Genomic DNA, 19671 nt, shown 5'->3' on the forward strand with positions numbered 1-19671 from the left:
ATCCAACGTGATTCACACACATTGTTGTCACTCCCATCACATCCATACATACTCAACACCCTGTTTGGATTGGATTATACGAAGCGTGATACACGACGACCGGACCACCAGTAATAATCGTCGAGCATGGACGTCCAGAACCACCTCTCGATCGATCCAGCGCTGTCCTCCCCGTCTTTTGTAGACGATGCTCTGCCTCTTGTCGTCAGCCTGCCACTCTGACTCTGACAGGCATCGTGGCCTCATCACGTACGTGGCCTCGTCGGGGTGACGCAGTGGAGGAACACCACACCAGCCTCACATCTGCTTCTGAAAACGCAGATGAGGGTACTACAAATACACAAGGTGCTCGATCGATCGGTGGAGCGCACATACACACTTGTCTCATCATACATAGCACAGATGGCTTGCGGTGCTCAAGCGACGAAGATGGTTGCGATGCTGGCCATCCTGCTCATCGCCACCATGGCCGACTCCCATCCCCAGCCGGAGCGGACCTGCAGCAGCTCCGTCGAGTGCGCCTGCGCCGAGAGGTGCGTCCGCGAGTACCCTAGCGTCGACGGCGATCCCCCTTTCAAGATCTCTCCCGTTTGCACCCATCGCACGGAGCACGAGCTCTACGCTCGCCTCTACACGCATCACGCCTATTTAGGACACCACATGAGCCGGCCACAAGGTATGCGTCTCACCGAGTTCAAGAACGGTTTTGGATCCATGACTGTCAATGACTGGCTCGTCACCGATGGACCTAGCCGTGACACCAAGGTTGTGGCCCGTGCCAAGGGCGTCCATATCCAGGCCGGAATGGACACCCACAGCTACTACGTTTCTTTCAACATGGTGTTCGAAGAGGGCAGGTAAACGCCTCCAAGCTCTTCCATGGGTTTCCTCTCGTAGCAGACAATTCACACTTCCTCAATTCGCCCCGCCTTAATTACCATGATCTGATCGATGCAGGTTCAAAGGCTCTACACTTCAAGTCATGGGAACCGTTGTGGAAAAAGGTGAATGGGCCATAGTTGGTGGAACTGGAGAACTTACGTTAGCTCGTGGAGTCATTTATAAACACGACTCGGAATTCGTTCGTGACGAGGGTGACTGTATTGAGCTTGACATTCATTGTCTCTACACCCCTATGGAAAGATCAAAGGTAGTAACACAAACATTTCGACATGGATTAACTGTGGAAACACAACTAATAATTTCTTGGGCACCGACAATAAGGTTAACCTTTCATGCATATGTCACCCTGTAGGGTACTTCTTGGACATTCTGTAACCACCCCCTTGCTAGTATGATGGCTAGCGTGAGGTTCCTTGATTGAAGCTGACTTCAGGATCTAGAACAGAGAAGGGAGAGAGAGATAGCGAGGAAATCGTGTTCCTTTTTTCCATTCATCAAGCTTGGTTCGTTCAGGGTTACAGCTCGTGGCTTATAGCCAACACACACACGCCACCCACTCAGGCCTTGCCCACGCACACACATCTGGCCCACGGCCCACCACACTCTCTCAGTGTCACAGGAATCGTGTTGCCCTCTGTGACACACCCTGTATCTCTACGGTGCCCTGACTAGGTGTGTGACATTGCCCCCCGGAGAAGAACTCACTTGTCCCCAAGTGAGCACCGCTGGAAAGCTGGTCTTCAGAGTATCCCAATCTTCCCAAGTAGCTGCATCTTCCGGCAGATTGGTCCATTTGATCAGCACTTGAATCACAGAAGCATTGCCTTTCTTCATCATCCGACGATCCAGTATAGTCTCAGGCTCGCTGTTTGTTACGTCGAGAGCTGGTACCTTGGGCAACTCTGAGAAAACCGGAGTATAGTCTGCACGATATTCTTTCAACTGGGAAACATGGAAGACGTTATGTACCTGACTGTTCACGGGTAGCTCCAGCCGATATGCCACTGATCCAATTCGTTCGAGCACCGGGTATGGTCCAAAGAATTTGTGAGAGATCTTTGGGAACGGTCGATTGACCACAGATTTCTGAGCATAAGGCTGTAAACGAAGCAACACTAGCTCTCCTACTTGAAATTGCTGGTCTGTGCGGTGCTTGTCAGCGTACCGTTTCATGCGCTCTTGTGCTGCCTCCAGATGTTGCTTGATAATTGCCAACTGAGTTGCACGTTCAGCCAATACACCAGAAGCTGGATTTTCATGATCAATTGCAAGTTCAGGCATGGCGCCAAAGTTGGGCTCATGACCGTAGAGGGCTTGGAAAGGAGACCCTCCCAGTGAAGTGTGATAACACGAGTTGTACCAAAATTCAGCAAGTGGCAGCAGTCGTCTCCATTGTCTCGGGGCATCTTGTGCAGTGCATCTCAGAAACATTTCCAAGCACTGATTAACTCGCTCGCTTTGGCCATCTGTCTGTGGATGGTAGGCTGTAGTGTATTTTAGCTTGGTGCCCAGTTGTTGAAACAGAAGCTTCCAGAAGTTACTAGTGAATATGCGATCTCGGTCAGAGACAATTGTCCTAGGCATGCCGTGGAGCTTAACAACAGAGTCCACGAATGTGCGAGCAACCGATGGAGCCGTGTAAGGATGCCGAAGTGGAATAAAATGGGCAAACTTCGTGAAGCGATCAACAACCACCAAAACTGTATTGTATCCATCAGAGAGTGGCAAGCCATCGATAAAATCCATAGTAATGTCACGCCAAGGACCAGTTGGTGTAGGGAGTGGCTGCAACAGCCCAGCTGGAGGATGGTTGTTGTGCTTGGCGCGTTGACATGTGTCACAATGCTTTACAAAGTCAATTACCTGAGCCTTGAGTCCAGTCCAAGCAAACAAACGCTTAAGACGTTGATAAGTTGCATCTGCTCCAGAGTGTCCACCGATAGCGCTTGAATGAAAGGATGTGATCAACTTGGTCTGTAGCGCTGAATTTGATCCAATCCACACTCTGCCATTGAATCTGATGATACCCTCGTGAAGTGCATACCCGTGTTCGTCCGGGCTTGTCAAAGCTAATTCTGTCAGTCTTCGTTGCGCTTCCAGATCAGTGACGTATGAGTTAAGCACTTCCTGAAGCCAGGCCGGCTGCACCTCAGACTGAACTTGTATGGCCATCAGGTGACTGACACGAGAAAGAGCATCAGCTGCTAAGTTCTCTGCTCCTTTCCTGTATGCAATCTTGAACTGCAAGCCCATTAAGCGTGCCATTGCTTTCCTCTGTAATGGTGACTGGAGGGTTTGATCGTCCAAGTAACAAAGACTATGATGATCAGTTTTGATGAGAAACTCAGCTCGCTGCAAATACGGGCGCCAGCGTTCCACGGCCATCAACAATGCCAGGAACTCCTTGTCATAAATGGACAAGGATAGGTGTTGCTTGCTCAATGGTTTGCTGAGAAATGCGATTGGGTGTTGTTCCTGCATCAGCACCGCACCAATGCCGAGGTCACAGGCGTCTGTCTCCACTACGAATTGTTTGTGGAAATCGGGCAGCCGGAGGACTGGTGTGGATGTCATCGCTTGCTTCAGCGCGGTGAATGCGATTGTAGCCGCATCATTCCATTCGAATCCCTTCTTCTTCAAGAGATTCGTCAACGGTTTTGCAATTACGCCATAATTACGGACGAATTTGCGGTAGTAGCCAGTTAGACCAAGAAAGCCACGCAATTCCGTGACTGTATTTGGTTGCGGCCAGTCCACCATGGCTTGCGTCTTCTTGGGGTCAGTGGAGACTCCATCCGCTGAGATTATATGGCCGAGATACTCTAGACTGTCACAGGCAAAGGAACATTTGCTGGGCTTCACGAAAAGTTGCGCTTGGCGGAGTAGAGCCAGGACTTCTTCCAGGTGAGTGACGTGAGCTTCCATGGATGGGCTGTAAACAAGGATGTCGTCCATGAATACAAGGACAGAGCGTCGCAAGCACGGCTCAAGCACCTGGTTCATCACACATTGGAAGGTCGCCGGGGCATTGCAGAGTCCGAATGGCATCACCTTAAATTGATAATGTCCCTGGTGGGTTTTGAACGCCGTCTTAGCTTCATCTTCAGGGCGCATCCGGATTTGGTGGTATCCCGCACGGAGATCCAGCTTAGAGAAGATCTTGGCGCCCGCCAATTCATCAAGTAACTCATCGATTACCGGCATGGGAAACACATTCTTGATAGTGAGTTCGTTGAGCCTGCGGTAATCGATGCAGAAACGCCATGATCCATCTTTTTTCAGCACCAACAACACTGGTGAGGCGAACGGCGACATGCTGGGTACTATGATGCCGGCCTCAATCATCTGGCGAACTTGTCTCTCTATTTCTGATTTGTGTTCAGGCGAGTACCGGTATGGACGTGCATTAAAGGGAACAGCATCCTCCTTCAGAGAAATAGCGTGATCATATGCACGAGGTGGTGGTAGCTTCTTAGGTTCGACGAACACGTCTTCATAGCTATCCAAGACAGACTGTATTACTGGAGGTGTCTCAATCTCACTGTCAGCAGCTGTAGGATGCACTATTGCCATGGCCCAAACTTCATTCCCTTTGGACCATTTGATGAGTTGTTCGACTGGTAGCTCGCGGAGAGTAGCATCTTCCATTTGATGAACTCCTTGCAGTGTGACTCGCTTGCCCATATTGGTCACTCGCAGTGTTTTTCGAACCCAGTCACCCTTAATTGGGCCATGTTTCTTCAGCCAGTCAACCCCTAAGATGGCATCATAGGCACCTAGAGGAAGTACACGCATAGGTGTATGGAACGTCTCACCTTGTATCCACCAAGACAGCTTTGGCACCCGCTGATCACAGATCATTTCATCGTTGTTGGCTAACTTAACTGTTACTGGAGAGGTTCGCTGAGCTGAGCACTGCAGCCTTGGCAACATGGCTGAGTTCAGAAAACTGCCAGTACTCCCTGAATCAATAAGGATGAGCAGAACTTGATTGCCCACCATGGCCCGCAAACGAATTGTGTCGCCTGAGTCAGTCCCTGATAGCGCGTGAATGGACAAACTCAATTGTGTAGCTTCTGCTAAATCTTGCATCTCCATCATGTTAAGCACTTCTTCAGACAACAGCTCCGGTGTAGTTTCTTCAGTTGACAGCGCATTGAGCCCAGCCATCTGCTTCTTGGCACACTGATGAGTTGGGTCGTATTTCTCCCCACAATGAAAACACTGTTTATTAGCTCGACGGTAATCCCTCAATTGTCTGTCCTTCCAGAAATCTCCTGCACCTAGGTTTAGTGCTGGTCGTCCTGCCTCGGGTCTTGCTGCAGGTAGTTCAGGGCGGTGTTGCCGTTGTGCCCATGGCTTGGTCTCTGCGAGCACCTCTTGTTGGACAAGAGCGAGCAGAATCGCCCGCTCTACTGTGTCTGGAATCTGTGACTCAACCACTGCCCGTATCTCACTCTTCAACCCACGGATGAATTGCGACACATAAAACTGTTCATCATAGTTGGGATTTTGAATGGCAATTTGGTATGACAACTCCTCAAATTGGATTTGGTACTCCTCGATTGTGCCTTTTTGTTTAAGTGCTAGCAACTGCTTCATGTACTTCCTGTGATCATCTGCACCGAATTTCTCTTCTACTGCTGTCATGAGTGCTGGCCAGGTGTTTACCTCATGTCGCAGCCGATAGGCCTTCAGCCAGAGAGCGGCATTCCCGTCCATGTGCAAGGTCGCCGAGACTAGCCAGAGAGAGGGATTGACATTGAAAAGCCGAAAATAATCGAGGCACTTGTCCTTCCAGATGCGAGGATTTTCACCGTTGAACCGCGGAAACGACATCTTCAGTTGATGTTTCGTTGATGAATCCACACTGTGATTGTTTCTACCACCTCCAACGCCACCCATACCACCGCCACCAACGCCTCCAGGTTTACCACCGCCCAGAAATCCAACACCGCCATCTCGGGGAGAACCAGCATCGCCGCCTCCAGTACTCCCTCCCGTCGCCGCTGAGGAAGCACCTGTGGCGTCCCCGGTCCAGGTTACGCGCGCCTTCTGCAGGTGTCCCTTGCCCACGGCCATGACCTCACCAGGATCTGGGTCATCTTCCTCTGGAGAAGGGGATCGCATCCGGAGGCGCTCTAGGGCTTGAGCGGTGGCCGCGAGGCGCTCCTCCATCGTCGCGTGCTGGCGCGCCGCTTCCGTGTGCAGCTTGGCGCTGTCCTGCACCGCCGTGGAGATGAGATCGAGCTGTGCGACCATCTGCTGCTGCGTGGTGTCCACACAAGCGAGCCGGCCGTGCAGCAGATCGAGGTTGGCGCGGAGCTCGTTGATGGCCGCTGCCGTGGTGGCGGCCGTTTCCTCCATCGCGTCGAGGACGAACTTGGTCTGCGGCGAAGGCTTGGACGGAGCCGTGGCGAATTCCTCGCTGAATCCTAGCAAGGATCTCGCGAATTGGGAATCTCACGACCCTACCCCGCGGATCGACTCTGAATCTGATACCAAGTGTAACCACCCCCTTGCTAGTATGATGGCTAGCGTGAGGTTCCTTGATTGAAGCTGACTTCAGGATCTAGAACAGAGAAGGGAGAGAGAGATAGCGAGGAAATCGTGTTCCTTTTTTCCATTCATCAAGCTTGGTTCGTTCAGGGTTACAGCTCGTGGCTTATAGCCAACACACACACGCCACCCACTCAGGCCTTGCCCACGCACACACATCTGGCCCACGGCCCACCACACTCTCTCAGTGTCACAGGAATCGTGTTGCCCTCTGTGACACACCCTGTATCTCTACGGTGCCCTGACTAGGTGTGTGACACATTCGAGGCATGAGCAAACCATCTAGGTCTGGCGAGGCCCAAGGACCCTACCTGAACAGTGTCTGCTGATTTAGCAATTAGCACTTACTTTTTTTTTAGATGTTATTTAGCACTTCCGTTGGAATAGAAAGTTGCAAGAAACTGCCGGGAATAACCGATCTTGGTCTGTCGAAAAAATGTACAAAGCTCTCAGAGAAGGCTTGTCCAGTAGATCTGCGTGTGATCTCAGGTGGGACCAACTCCCGTCAGACTTATGATGGATTGTGAGAGAACGTTATGAATAAAATATTTAACTATTTCATGTCGATTGACTTTATAATTCTTATGTGCAATATATCTCTAGCGTGCAACTAAAAAACCCAACTTTTACAGTTTTTTCGGACATGCCACTCCTCGAGTCTGGCTTATGAGTATATATTGTTTGTAATTCAGTTTTTTTTCGAAATGGGATAAAAACCTCGGCTTCTGCATGATGATGATGTACACGACCTTTTATTAAAAAGTTACGAGTACAGAGTATAGAGTTTAAAACACATCACACATCACCGAGAATTGATAGAAGAATCAACCAGCAAAAAAAAAAGTATGACTACAACTGCACATCAACGTAGCCGCCTATTATGCTGCCAGCCAGCCAGGCACAAGATATCGTGAGCGACCATCTGGAGCCATGTGCATCCAGAAACCATAGCATCCCGTTGTTCCTCCGGTGATAGAAGAGGCCCACAGCTGAACCCAATATGACACCATATGGTACCTGCAAAAAGTGAAAGCATTGTTTTTTGTTAAAGATAATATCATTTCTCGCCCTCCATATAGACCAATATAAAGCAGAAACCCCAATACGGATGAATGCCTTAGATTGTCTATCAACTCCATTCAACCAATTACCGAACATATTCGTAATATTGGTTGTAGGTGGAAAATCGTATGTGAAACTAACCGTGCGCCAAAGAAGTTTAGCTAAAGGCAATTAATGAAGAGATGTTCAATAGTCTTCCGCTCTCCGCAAAAAACACATTTCTTACACCCATTCCACCCTAGTTTAGCTAAATTATCTTTGGTAAGTGAAACCTTATTACTCAGAAACCACATAAATATTTTTATCTTAAGTGGAACTTTAACTTTCCACAAGTATTTTCTCAAAAAGGGGGTGTGATTATTCATAAGATCCTCATACATAGATTTGATCGTAAACAAGCCAGTAGTTGTCAAATTCCAAACAAATCGATCCTCCTCTCCATTTAAATTAACCATTATAAGTTTTTAGCATAATTGTAACCACAAAGTCCATTTGTTACCCACCAACGTACCGTCTGAAACTGATATTTAGAGGTGTTTGGGCTAACACATGAGCTACCGTTACATTCTTATGATGCACAATATTATATAAAGATGGATATTACTGAGCTAACGGTAATTTTCCTAACCAAATGTCTTCCCAAAAACGGGTAGATGCTCCATTACCAATTTTGAAAAATCCTCTAGTAAAGAAGTCTTAACCCCCATCAATCCCTTCCAGAAAGGAGAGTCTGTAGGCTTAGCTTTCACCGCATATAAGGTCTTTTGTCTTAGATATTTATTATGTAACAATTCTTGCCACACCCCGTCCTCATTAAGAAGTTTATACAACCAAAACATCTATTTTTGTGTTCGAGAACCTCAATACCTAAGCCCCCTTGATCTTTGGGTTGGCAAAAAATATTTCATTTTGTAAGTCTATATTTTCTCTTATTTTCATCAGACTGCCAAAAGAATCTAGACCTATAAAAATCCAGTCGTTTTCTTACCCCAACAGGTATCTCAAGAAAAAGACAACATAAACATAGGTAAGCTTGTTAAAACTGAATTGATAAGAACAAGTCTATCCCCATAGGACAGTAATTAACTTGCCTTTTCAGCATCCCAATTTACTTTCAAACCGGGTCTCCACTGGGTACCAATCAGAATTTCTGAGTTTTCTGTAATGGATAGGAATACCTAAGTATCTAAAGGGTAAGGAACCAGCATCGCATCCAAATATCTGCTTGTACTGATCAACCATCCTTTGCCTTACCAAAACAAAAAAAATCACTTTTGTGGAATTTAATCTTAAGTCCTGAGAGAACTTCGAACATACATATAATTAGTTTCATATTAACAGCTTTCAAGAGGTCATGCTCCAAAAAAATAATCGTACCTCTGCATATTGTAGTATAGAGATACCTCCCTCAACAAGATGAGGAATAAGTCCTCCAACTTGACCATCATTTTTTGCTCGTTCAATTATGACGGCTAGCATATCAACTACAATATTAAAAAGCATCGGAGACAACGGATCTCCTTGCCTCAAACCTTCCTTTGTCTGAAAATAATGACCAATATCATCATTTACCTTTACTCTGATACTTCCCCCTTGAACAAATTGTTGAACCATTGTACACCACTCTGGAGTAAACCCTTCATTCTCAAAGTCTGTTGTAAAAACGGCCATTTCACTTTATGGCATGCCTTTTCAAAATCAATCTTGAACAAAACCCATCCATTTTGAATGGTTTCATATAAAATATTCCTACCCGACATAAAGGCTGACTGAGTTGGTTTTATAACTCTTGGGGCAATCCCTGTTATGCGATTTGTACCCGCTTTAGTAAAATTTTGAAACACACATTAAGTAAACAAATTGGTCTATATTGCTGAATTTGAACCGCATGCTCTTTCTTGGGTAGTAATGTGATTACGCCAAAATTTAGTTTATAAAGAGGCAATTTCCCATTAGAACTGATGAAAAAGCGCCATCAAATCGTCTTTTATTACCACCCAATTTTTTTTGATAAAACTCTGCTGGGAAGCCATCAGGTTCGGGGGCTTTATTATGTTCCATTTGTGATATCGCCTCATATATCTCTTCCTCAGAAAAAGGAGCTATCAAAATCTCATTTTCAACAGCTGAAATCTGTGGAATGTCTTGCACTTCCTCCTCTACTAAAGAAAAATTATTTGGCGCTGGTGTCCCAAACAATTTCTTATTGAATTTAGTAATATAAACATTTAAATTATCTTCACCAACAATGATTCCTTCTTTTTGCTCTAACTGATTTTTTTTTCTTTTTTCGATGCTTCCCATTTGCAATCAAGTGGAAGTATTTCGTATTGTTCCCCCTTCTTGTATATGTTTAACTTTCGCTCTTTGAGCCCATTTACACTCCTCTTCTCGTCGTAGCTTATTTAGATTATCATTCGCATTTTTGAGAGTTTCCCTTTCCAACAAAGTCAGGTTTATTGTTTCAGCTTTCACATCTAAATGATCAATAATACCTAGTAGTTCCTCCTTCTCTTTTTATACTTCCCACTTTGGTTTTTTGCCCATCCTTTGAGAAATTTTCTTATGTGCCTTAACTTATTCGACCAAACATCCATCGGATTCGAACCCACCATAACCGATTTCCACTCGTTTTCAATCATATCAAAAAACCTTCTTGTCGCAACCAATGCAACTCAAAGGAGAATTTTTGGCTTATTACCCAAGTGTGCTTTCACCACTGAATCAATAAGAATCGGTGTATGATTCGAATCCGCCCTGAACTCAACTTCAGATGGGACAAGGTTGTGAGGAGTTTCAACTTAAATGAGGAGGACAATATCCTTTTCCGCTTCCCTGAAAAAGATGATGGAGAGCAACATCTTTTGGTTGAGACCTTTCTAGGCCAATATTAATGCAATGCTAAGTGTTAGCTAGGGTACTAAGTATATTTGCTAGACTTCTAGGTTGATGCACTGCAATATGTATGGATTTGTTATAAATTTTGATGTATGCACAGCTAGATCGATATGCATGGGTATGAATTTCGCAACTATGGCTAATGTAATGTTAATCTTGTGGATGGCTACTTTAGCTAATTTATGTATAATTTATGGAAGCTGAATCATGTGTATGTGTCATGTCTATTGCGACTGAGTTTGAATCACTCCCATCAACTTGCCATTTTAATCTCATTTTACCTTATTTTAACTTTTGGTGACTGCTGCAAGACTGTGCAACATTCCAATTTTTCATTCGTGTACAGCATGCGAAATACCTAAAAAAGATCATCCTACATTGCATCTTTTCTATTTTAACCTCAATTTACCATCATTGTCCTACATTTTAGATCATGCATTCTAGGTACATTTTCATACATTATAGTAAAATATAATAACCACAACTGAAACATGCATAAGCACAACACAAATAGATAGATAGACATGTTCATTCTTGCACCAACATGTTCATCAACGTATAACACCCACATTTGCACTCATCCTTACATAACTACATAGATAGACGACATTTCACTGATCCAAATAAAGCAACACCTACGGAGCTTATTTCTTGACCACAAGCAACACACACACTAACACAAGTACTACATCTACAATATTCAGAAGAAGATCAACTTCATCCATCAGAGTGATGGCTTTGCTCTTCATCACTTGATCTTGCCATGGAGTTGTGGCTGCCAGTTCCTCTGCCTTCACCTTCAATTCGAGCGTCCTGTCCTCTGCCCAGCCTAGTGCCTCTACTCTAGCTTCTCTTCTAAGATAGATATTGTCCAACATATAGATGACATAGTCCAACTCCTAGTGCGAGAAGTTGCAGCCTTGTTGTGCATTGCAAACCAAAATTTACTTAAATACTAAACATTTCACATTTAAAATGAACTAAATTTAGTTAATACTTAACAAAATTCAATACAATAAGCACCTCATCCGAATCAAAACAAAGAAATTTGTAGAGAAAGAGAAACGAGGAGGCACCACATGCTTCTCACACTTGAAGGACACCCACCCATCATGAGGCGATGTGCTGGAAGTGTAGCGCTTCACGACTACATTGCAGCCTAGGCACGAGATGAAGGGGATGTAGGGGGCACGACGACACATAGAAGAGCACGTCGAGCTTGCAGAGATCCATTGGCAGCGTGCGTAACTAGGGTTTCAGAGCGCGTAGGAGAAGAGGGAAAGTTGTGGTCTGATTTCCCACGGAGGACTAGGACCTCTAGTAACTGTCACTGTTTTTGCACTTAAACCCCTCAACGAAAGTTCAGGGACCAACGAACGCCATGTCATCAAATACAACGAAATACATTGAACAATGACATTGAATGGGATATGCGTGTGTCTTTGGTGACTGTATTTAGTGTATAGGCGTGTAAGGTGATGGAGGTGGGCATAAGAGTTCAGTTTCGTGACTAATGATGTATTTTACTCTATCGAATCCCCTACACAAAACATGGTACAAAATGCGGGTAAAAACAATTTTAGTTGGGGTAGACTGCAAATGCCCCATCTTACGGAGGACTCGAATGCACATAAGCCACAGGATGAATCCATAAGCTGGTTCTTTTTCCTGACAAGGACACAAATCTGCTCCCCGACCCTCTTCTCTCGCGAGGGCGATTCCTGCGCCGAGGCATCCACCTCTCCGCCGCCGAAATCTTCTCCTTCTTCGTCGTCAAGGTGCGCCTCTCTGTTACACCTCTCCTCTCTTCCTTCCACGAGATGTAGCAGGTCCGTTCCCTGTGCCGGAATTCAGCCTCTTCCTCGTCCTATCTTGGGAGCAATTCGTTCGAGATTTAGGTTTTCCATAACTTGCTTGGCTTGACGAGCCCTCGATTTGGAAATTGTGTTTCGCCGGGGGCGATGTTTTGATGATTATCCATATATTCATCCATCCAGAGTCGAACTCTAGCCCTACCCCCGTAAGCACGTTTGTTCCCTCTTCCTCCCGGGTCCCGACCTACAAAAATCTCTCCTTTAATCCACCACCGTGCACTACATCTGCCGCCGTGGCGTACCTTAGCGTCACCACCGACGCCTCAATCCCACCCGAAACACCCCCCGCCTCTCACAGTGTGTCGTCTTAGCCATCGCCCGTTTCCGTTCCATTGCGTTCCTGCGGTCTCCACCACTCCCGGTCATTTGGTTCTGAGGCATGAGGTTGTTTTCCATCCAACGACTCACCACTTCTGGTGTGCCAGCACACAATCTTGCCCTCACCTGGGAGACACTGTATCACCCTTGAAGTTTGATTGATGAAATCTTCATGCTAGAGTATTACAATTAGTGTGAGATCAAGCAACACCTACGTTACCCTGTGTTTTAGTTGTTCTCTGTATTGTACCGTAGAAGAGTAATTACAACAAAGAGCTTCTTCTGTTCTTCGTGTCCTAGATATTGAAGTACTAATCGAGTGACTTTTACCATTGTTTTACTAGTTACTACTGTGAGCTGAGTGAGATAAAGAGTGGAGGTCGCCAATTCAGCGTCAAGAGTGAGGGAGAGTCTCAGACTTGGGAGCCTTTTCCTTTCGACATATAGCTTGAGAGGGATCCAGGGTTAAATCTCCGTGCTTGCTGCTGAAGGAATATAGACCGGGAGTTTTCTTGGCCTGAGAACAACAAGAGAGCTGCGTAGTGATAGCATGGCTTCAAAGCTTGTGGTTAGTTGCTAATCCTTTTTTTATTTCATGAGATCTGTTTTAGGGATGCCTTCCACCAGGAGTAACGGGGGTGACCACTTCATGCCCTTAGGTTCTTGGAATCCCCTGGGATGTCGATACCGAAGGATTAAAAGAGTACATGACCAAGTTTGGCCCCCTGGATGACTGCATCGTTATGAAGGTTTGTGACAATTCAACGTGCACAATAATTTCGATAAGAGGCACACTCTTTCTTGCGCCATCTCTTAAGTTTCAGTACATGTGTTTAAGTAAGTCATATTTTCCATCCTGTAACATTAAAACCTGAACTCCCTCTTGTCTCATTGATAGCATGTCTTCCATCTCCCAATTGTTCTACTTCCTCTGTTCCATATTTTCGTGGTTTTAGTTCAAATTTGAACTAAAACCATGCCAAATATTATGGAAGGGATGGAGTACTCAATAGGGATTTTTTTTGAAAGACACATTATTTTCATTCCAATCATGTTTGACTTATTTTTTTATATCATTCTCCATTATGTTATTTGTTAAGGACAACTGCACTTTCCTTTCCTAGCTCTCAGCTACATAATTATTGTTCGTTTTCCGATGGTATTTTGTTGCTAATTTTCCAACATATTCTCTACCTATACAAAATGTCAGGATCGCTCATCTGGTCGATCTCGTGGTTTTGGATACGTGACATTTTCGTCTGTAGAGGATGCAAAGGTAATAATATGAAATCCCTTCTGTTTGTTAGGCCATTAGCAAATGGTAATGTACACTTCGACAAAGGACATATGCTTCTCTTTACATTTCATATTGCCTGACAATGTATGCAACTAAACTTCACATTGCCTTTTGCCAACATTGCTATTTTGTTTTTACCTGACTATCATGTGGTTGTATATTGTACCTCTAGTTGGTCCCTACTTTGTGAGAGATTCTCCTCAGCTTGAACATTCTCTTATAGTATCTTTCATTTTGTCTTCTATAACAGAAAATTACTTTTTATAAATTGTAATGCGGCGTGCCAATCAGGATATGAATATGAAGCATTTGAATAAATGGGCAAATAGTCATTCAATACCTGCTATTGCTTCTCCCAAACCGATCATGCTTATTGCTTAATACCACAAATAAGTATAAATGGTAAATGTTAAACTATCACTATATTTGATAGGTATGGATATGATTACGTGTATTCGATTGCATTATATCGAGGTCCATATGTAACCAAGCAGTTTGTATACATGCTTTAGAAGGCGTGTTTGATAGGGCAGGCAAGCACATAAGGTGTTAACATTTTCTATAGTTGGAAGTGGTGAAGTTATTGATAGTTCTTGATCAGTGTGCTAGCCATCTACGATATGCCTGAAGCATAGTGAGATTTATGAGTAAAGCAATAAAATTATCTCTGTCCTTGTCATTCTCTAGTCAACTGAATGAAGAAAATTGGGAGAAAGTAACTAGGAAATGATAGAATGACATCTTTGGCTAGTTTAATTATGGGTATTTTTTCTGTCCATTATATATGTCTCATTCTCTCTGGATGTTTTTTTAGAATGTCGTGAACTCCGAGCATATTCTTGGAGACCGAACTCTGGAAGTGAAGATAGCAACTCCCAAGGTAAATATTACAGATGACTTCAAAATTCAGACCTCATCTTCCATATGCAACATACAACAGTTCTTCAGTGCCAGGCATTAGCTTGTTTTGCCTTTTTTTTTGGTAATGATGTGATGAGTTCTGAACACAGGAAGAAATGCGACCTCCAGGAAACAAGAAAGCTACCAGGATATTTGTTGCTCGAATTCCACAGTCTGTGGATGAGGCAATGTTTCGCAGGTGATGTCCAGCACACATTTTTGTAGTTGTTGATTTATGCATCATTCAATATGTGATCTTGTCTAAGCGATGACATTGTTTCAACAGGCATTTTCAAACTTTTGGAGAAATAACAGATCTTTATATGCCCAAGGTGAGGAAGTTAAAACTGTTGTGAGACTGCATTGAGATAATATTCTGGATCTAAGTGCCGTCATCTATTTTGGTTTTGTGCTGATTTATTTACTCAATCAAACATTCAAACCTATAAAATAGTTGCAGATTGGCATCAATTTCTGCATGTTAATTTTGGTTTCTATTAAGACTTGAAACCTTTTTCTTTTCTTTTTCCAGAGTGTATTAATCGTTTTAGGTAATATTTGTGAGATAGTGGAGTGTCTTAGTGAAGGATACTTTTCACAGTAAAGTTCTCCAAATACTTAGTAACTGGACATCTTTCCTGGCCATTTATGAACACTCAAATGAGGCAAATACCTAAGAACATTGGGTGTAGTTTTTTCCTGGCTGACAATTGAAGTTAATGCTGTTCAAGAATTTGACATACTTCAACAATTTTAATGCATAAACATAAACATGTTATAATATGGTCAAGCTACTTTCAATACATCCATTAAAAATAGTTTGGACACTTTGCCTTACTTTGTCAAGTGTGAACTGCTGAAGATATATTCACCCAGAACTATGGATTTTCTGGACAATTTTCTTTAGAAGTTAGAATATATTTTCTTCTATTCTTGAAACTTTGATATCTAATATAATGAAACCAAATTATTGTGGTTAACGTGGAAGAGGGATAAAACTTAAAGAATATTCTACTGCTAGACACCTGTGTACTCATACAGCCGATTAAGGAGCCTGGTCAGCTTGCTTGCACCACTCCAGTTAGAATAGGCAAGATGGTTGAAATTGGAACTGCACATTCCTAATATTTGTAGTTTTCTAGTCCCTGTACTGTTGTACATACCTGATTATTTGTGTGCTGGCTACTTGTTTGATGCAACAATTTCATGATTATTATGGCCAAATAATTCTACAGAGAATGCAGTTTGAGTCGACATGCTTAGCTTCTGCTAATGTAGATTGTGTTCTCCCTCCTATCGCATGCAGGAATTGGGTTCAAAAGACCATCGTGGAATTGGGTTTGTCACTTTCCGGAGTGCTGGTATGTGTATAGAATCTTGTAAGAGGCGTGATACGTTGGTCAGCTCATATTAAACTAAGGATTTGGTCTTCCATGTAATGAAAACATTTGCATTCATACTACTTGCAGTATGGCGGTGGTGCTTGCAAGCCACCCAGTTTACATTTTCTAACTGGTTCTTGTCTGTGTCGTAACTGGAGTTTTGACTCAGATCTAAGATCTATCATTCTTATGCATGTGTGCTCATCTACTTTGCATGGACTAGGATTTGTTTTTAATTTTGAAATTATATTCCTAAATTATGCTTGGAACTTGCATTTGCTTTTCTACTAGTAAATATAGTATTCTTCAACAAATTGTGTACCTTTGGTTTGTAACTTTGATTTGTAATTTGTAGAATGTGTGGACAATCTTATGCAAGAAACCCATGAGTTTGATGGTACGACTGTTGTTGTTGACCGTGCAACTCCCAAGGTACATTCAATTTTTCTTAGCTCTGAATGCATGTAGTATCAGTTTGTACATGCCATCTCTATTTCTCTAGTACTTGAACTAGATTCTATAAACCGAGGTTGACACCAATGGGAATACTAGGAAAGACCTGCTTTAGGGTTGAGCTGAACCAGGTTATAATATCAAATTGTGTGCACGCCCCTACCCAATTACTCCCTGTAGCGCTTGAAAAATGGTTATGCGGGAACAGTCTTCAAAATGCAACTTTGACTATTAAATTCTATTGCAATGTATGCACAAAGCCGAACAAAGTTAAATGTCAAGAAATTGTTTGCCAAGGCTAAGATAGGTCTATGATTTTCAATGGAAGTTATAATAGTAGAATTATGGAAGAAACTATAGCTTCTAACAACCATAAGTGATACTCCCTCCGTTCCTAGCTATAAAGTGTATAGTTTTTGGCACGGAAATTAAGAAACACATGTGGAGGGAAAATTACACAGGATTTTGGCAGGATTTACCCCGGATAATTGACATGGAGAAAATAGAGGAGTTTTCAGAAGATAAGCTAACACAATCAAATCCCTAAAAAAATGTCCACACAGGTTGCACAACACAATATACCTTATATTTTGGATTTTTTTTCTCAAAAAACTATACACCTTACATCTAGGAACGGGGGGAGTAATATTTTCAATAACAGTTCTTTTGTACTGAAAAATGGAGGCAATATGAAATCATATAAAGTGCATTAACAGATACTAAATACTCCCTCTGTCCCAAAATGTAAGGTGCCTAAGCTTTAGCCAAAAGTCAACATCTTCTAAGTTTAACCAAGTTTATACAAAAAATATGGATATCTACAATATCAAATGGACATTTTGAGAAACTATACTTTCTGGTGAATCTATTGATATTGATTTGGCATTGTGAATGTTTATATTTTTACGTATAAATTTGGTCAAACTTAAAATATGTTGACTTTTGACTAAAGCTTAGGCGCCTTACATTTTGGGACGGAGGGAGTACTAAATTGTTTGCAAGTGTTGGTCCGCAGGATCTATGGCTTGTTGAATCCCAGACATAACCACAATAATTGCTGAACAGAGCTGTTTGAATACTGCACAGATGTACATGAATTTTCAGATAAAGTGTTATTTGATTAGAGAGATAAAGGATCAGGACATTGATAACCTTGCACTAGTGTGATAATTATCCAACTTATGATCTTTCTTTTCCCCACTACGTAGCAGGATGAAGATGTGAGACACCCTCCAAGGAGAGCCGCGCATGGTGATGGAAGGAGAGCCGCGCATGGTGATGGTGGTTATGGTTCATACAATGCATACATTACAGCTGCTACCAGATACGCAACTCTGGGTGTACCAACACTGTATGATCATCCTGGACCTGCTTATGGAAGTAAGTCTTAAGCTCTATTCTTTGTCTGATATTTGACTTGAAAGCAATTGATTGTGACGGAATATTACATCGAAATCGGCTAGGAGGGTACTTACATGAGCCCGTTGCAACAAGCAAAAAGATATTTATTGGTAGACTTCCCCAAGAAGCAAATACTGATGATTTATGGGACTACTTTGGTCGATTTGGCAGAATCGTGGATGCTTACATCCCAAAGGTAGGTTTGGCTCTGTCCATCATTGCTGGTAATGCTCTAAATGTTTTGACAGCTTACCAAACCTAGTGCTATTTGTAGGATCCTAAAAGAAGTGGCCACCGTGGTTTTGGTTTTGTTACTTTTGCTGAAGATGGTGTAGCAGATCGTGTAGCACGAAGAAGTCATGAAATTCTGGGGCAGGAGGTGAGACAATTACGAGCCACTGCCTCAGCTTAATCTGTGCATATGTTCGTCCCAGCCAAAAAGTATTACGAAAATTATTTCATTGATCTGCCTTTTTTTTCCCAGGTTGCTGTAGACTCAGCCGAACCAGTTGAGGGTGGCGGCTCGAGAGGAGGCGGTTACATGGAACCGCCAGGGCCATATGGAGCTTATGGCCCAATGCTGTCTTATGGCCAGTTCTCCGGCAGTCTTGGTTATGATGTAAGTAGACACCAGTGCTAAAGCTGTTTCTGTTTTTTTTCCGGTGGTTTTGCTTATATATGTGAAATGGAATAGGCTTTATAATTCTGTCAGTCGGTTGTTGCGTTGATCAATCTTGAGTTATGACATCTCTAACAAATATTTCTTATGTTTCAGTATGGTTATGGTCCCAGTGGAGGCAGCGGCAGCAGCAGCAGCAGGTCAAGAGTACATCCACGGTACAGACCGTACTGAGGCATCTTCTTGGAGCTTGTACCAGAGCATCGTGCGACGTGATTTTTAACGTGAAAAAATACGACTATTTATATCATACTGAGAAAAATGGGAGTGTACAAGGATATTCTGCTGTCTGGATGCTAGTAGGGTCGTGTATTGTTATGTCCACTTATCTTTCTCAGGATATTGGCAACACGTTTTCTTGGGCTTGGGAAGAAAATCCTATGGGTCGTATGCTCCCATGGCTGGACCAAGTTATGGGTTTGACACCTGGAAAAATGAATCTCAAAGCATCTGGCTACTTATTCCCTAAATCTAGTTACGAAATCCCTATTTCCGTTCCCTTCTCCAGCGTTGCTGTGGATGCTCTGCGGTTCTGGTTCGCGTCCACGTCGCTCTGTTGATGCAGATTGCAGATGATCCGCGGGGCCGCTGTTGTGTTGGAGGACAAGGAGCTGGCCGGAGGTTGGATCGTGTACCATACGAACTGAGTTTTGGACGGGAGGCAGACCAGACTCACTGACTCGCATTCATCCATCAATCGACTCCAACCGCGGACGCATTTTAGACACCCAGATTGATTGTTAGCGTCGGCATGCGGAGGCCATACGGGTCCGAGATGATCGTTTGCGTCGGAGGTATTCCAGCTGTGCAAACGCATTTTTTTTATCACTGACATAGTTAAGGTCGGTAATGGCGGTTTAACGCCCCGCCGAGTCCTGTTGCCGGTGATTACTGGTTCCGGCGCGACGATGGTGGTTCCCGCGTGGCCAACAGATTGACGCGTTT

General features: G+C 43.6%; 2 protein-coding genes across 4 annotated transcripts; both read left to right on the forward strand.

Moving 5' to 3' along the window:
• The first annotated feature begins 402 nt into the window (after positions 1-402).
• On the forward strand, positions 403-6938 carry LOC124647955 (dirigent protein 11-like). Its single transcript, XM_047187795.1, has 4 exons — positions 403-857; positions 958-1150; positions 1256-1269; positions 6723-6938. The coding sequence occupies exons 1-4, from the start codon at positions 403-405 to the stop codon at positions 6733-6735; spliced, it is 675 nt and encodes a 224-aa protein (XP_047043751.1). The 3' UTR covers positions 6736-6938.
• Positions 6939-12097: 5159 nt separating this feature from the next.
• Positions 12098-19187, forward strand: LOC124706706 (heterogeneous nuclear ribonucleoprotein A/B-like). 3 transcript variants are annotated; one of them, XM_047238374.1, is made up of 14 exons: positions 12098-12200; positions 12959-13182; positions 13274-13363; positions 13825-13890; positions 14726-14791; positions 14922-15010; positions 15098-15143; positions 16118-16172; positions 16549-16625; positions 17855-18026; positions 18110-18243; positions 18322-18426; positions 18532-18666; positions 18823-19187. In XM_047238374.1, exons 2-14 carry the CDS (start codon positions 13165-13167, stop codon positions 18898-18900), a joined length of 1131 nt encoding a protein of 376 aa, XP_047094330.1. In that variant the 5' UTR covers positions 12098-12200; positions 12959-13164; the 3' UTR covers positions 18901-19187. The 3 variants fall into 3 exon arrangements, with proteins under 3 accessions (XP_047094330.1, XP_047094331.1, XP_047094333.1); XM_047238375.1 differs by having other exon boundaries at positions 17858-18026; XM_047238377.1 differs by lacking the exon at positions 12959-13182 and having other exon boundaries at positions 12107-12200; positions 13226-13363.
• The last annotated feature ends 484 nt before the right edge of the window (positions 19188-19671 follow it).

Source organism: Lolium rigidum, chromosome 4 (assembly GCF_022539505.1).
Source record: "Lolium rigidum isolate FL_2022 chromosome 4, APGP_CSIRO_Lrig_0.1, whole genome shotgun sequence".
NCBI lineage: Eukaryota > Viridiplantae > Streptophyta > Magnoliopsida > Poales > Poaceae > Lolium > Lolium rigidum.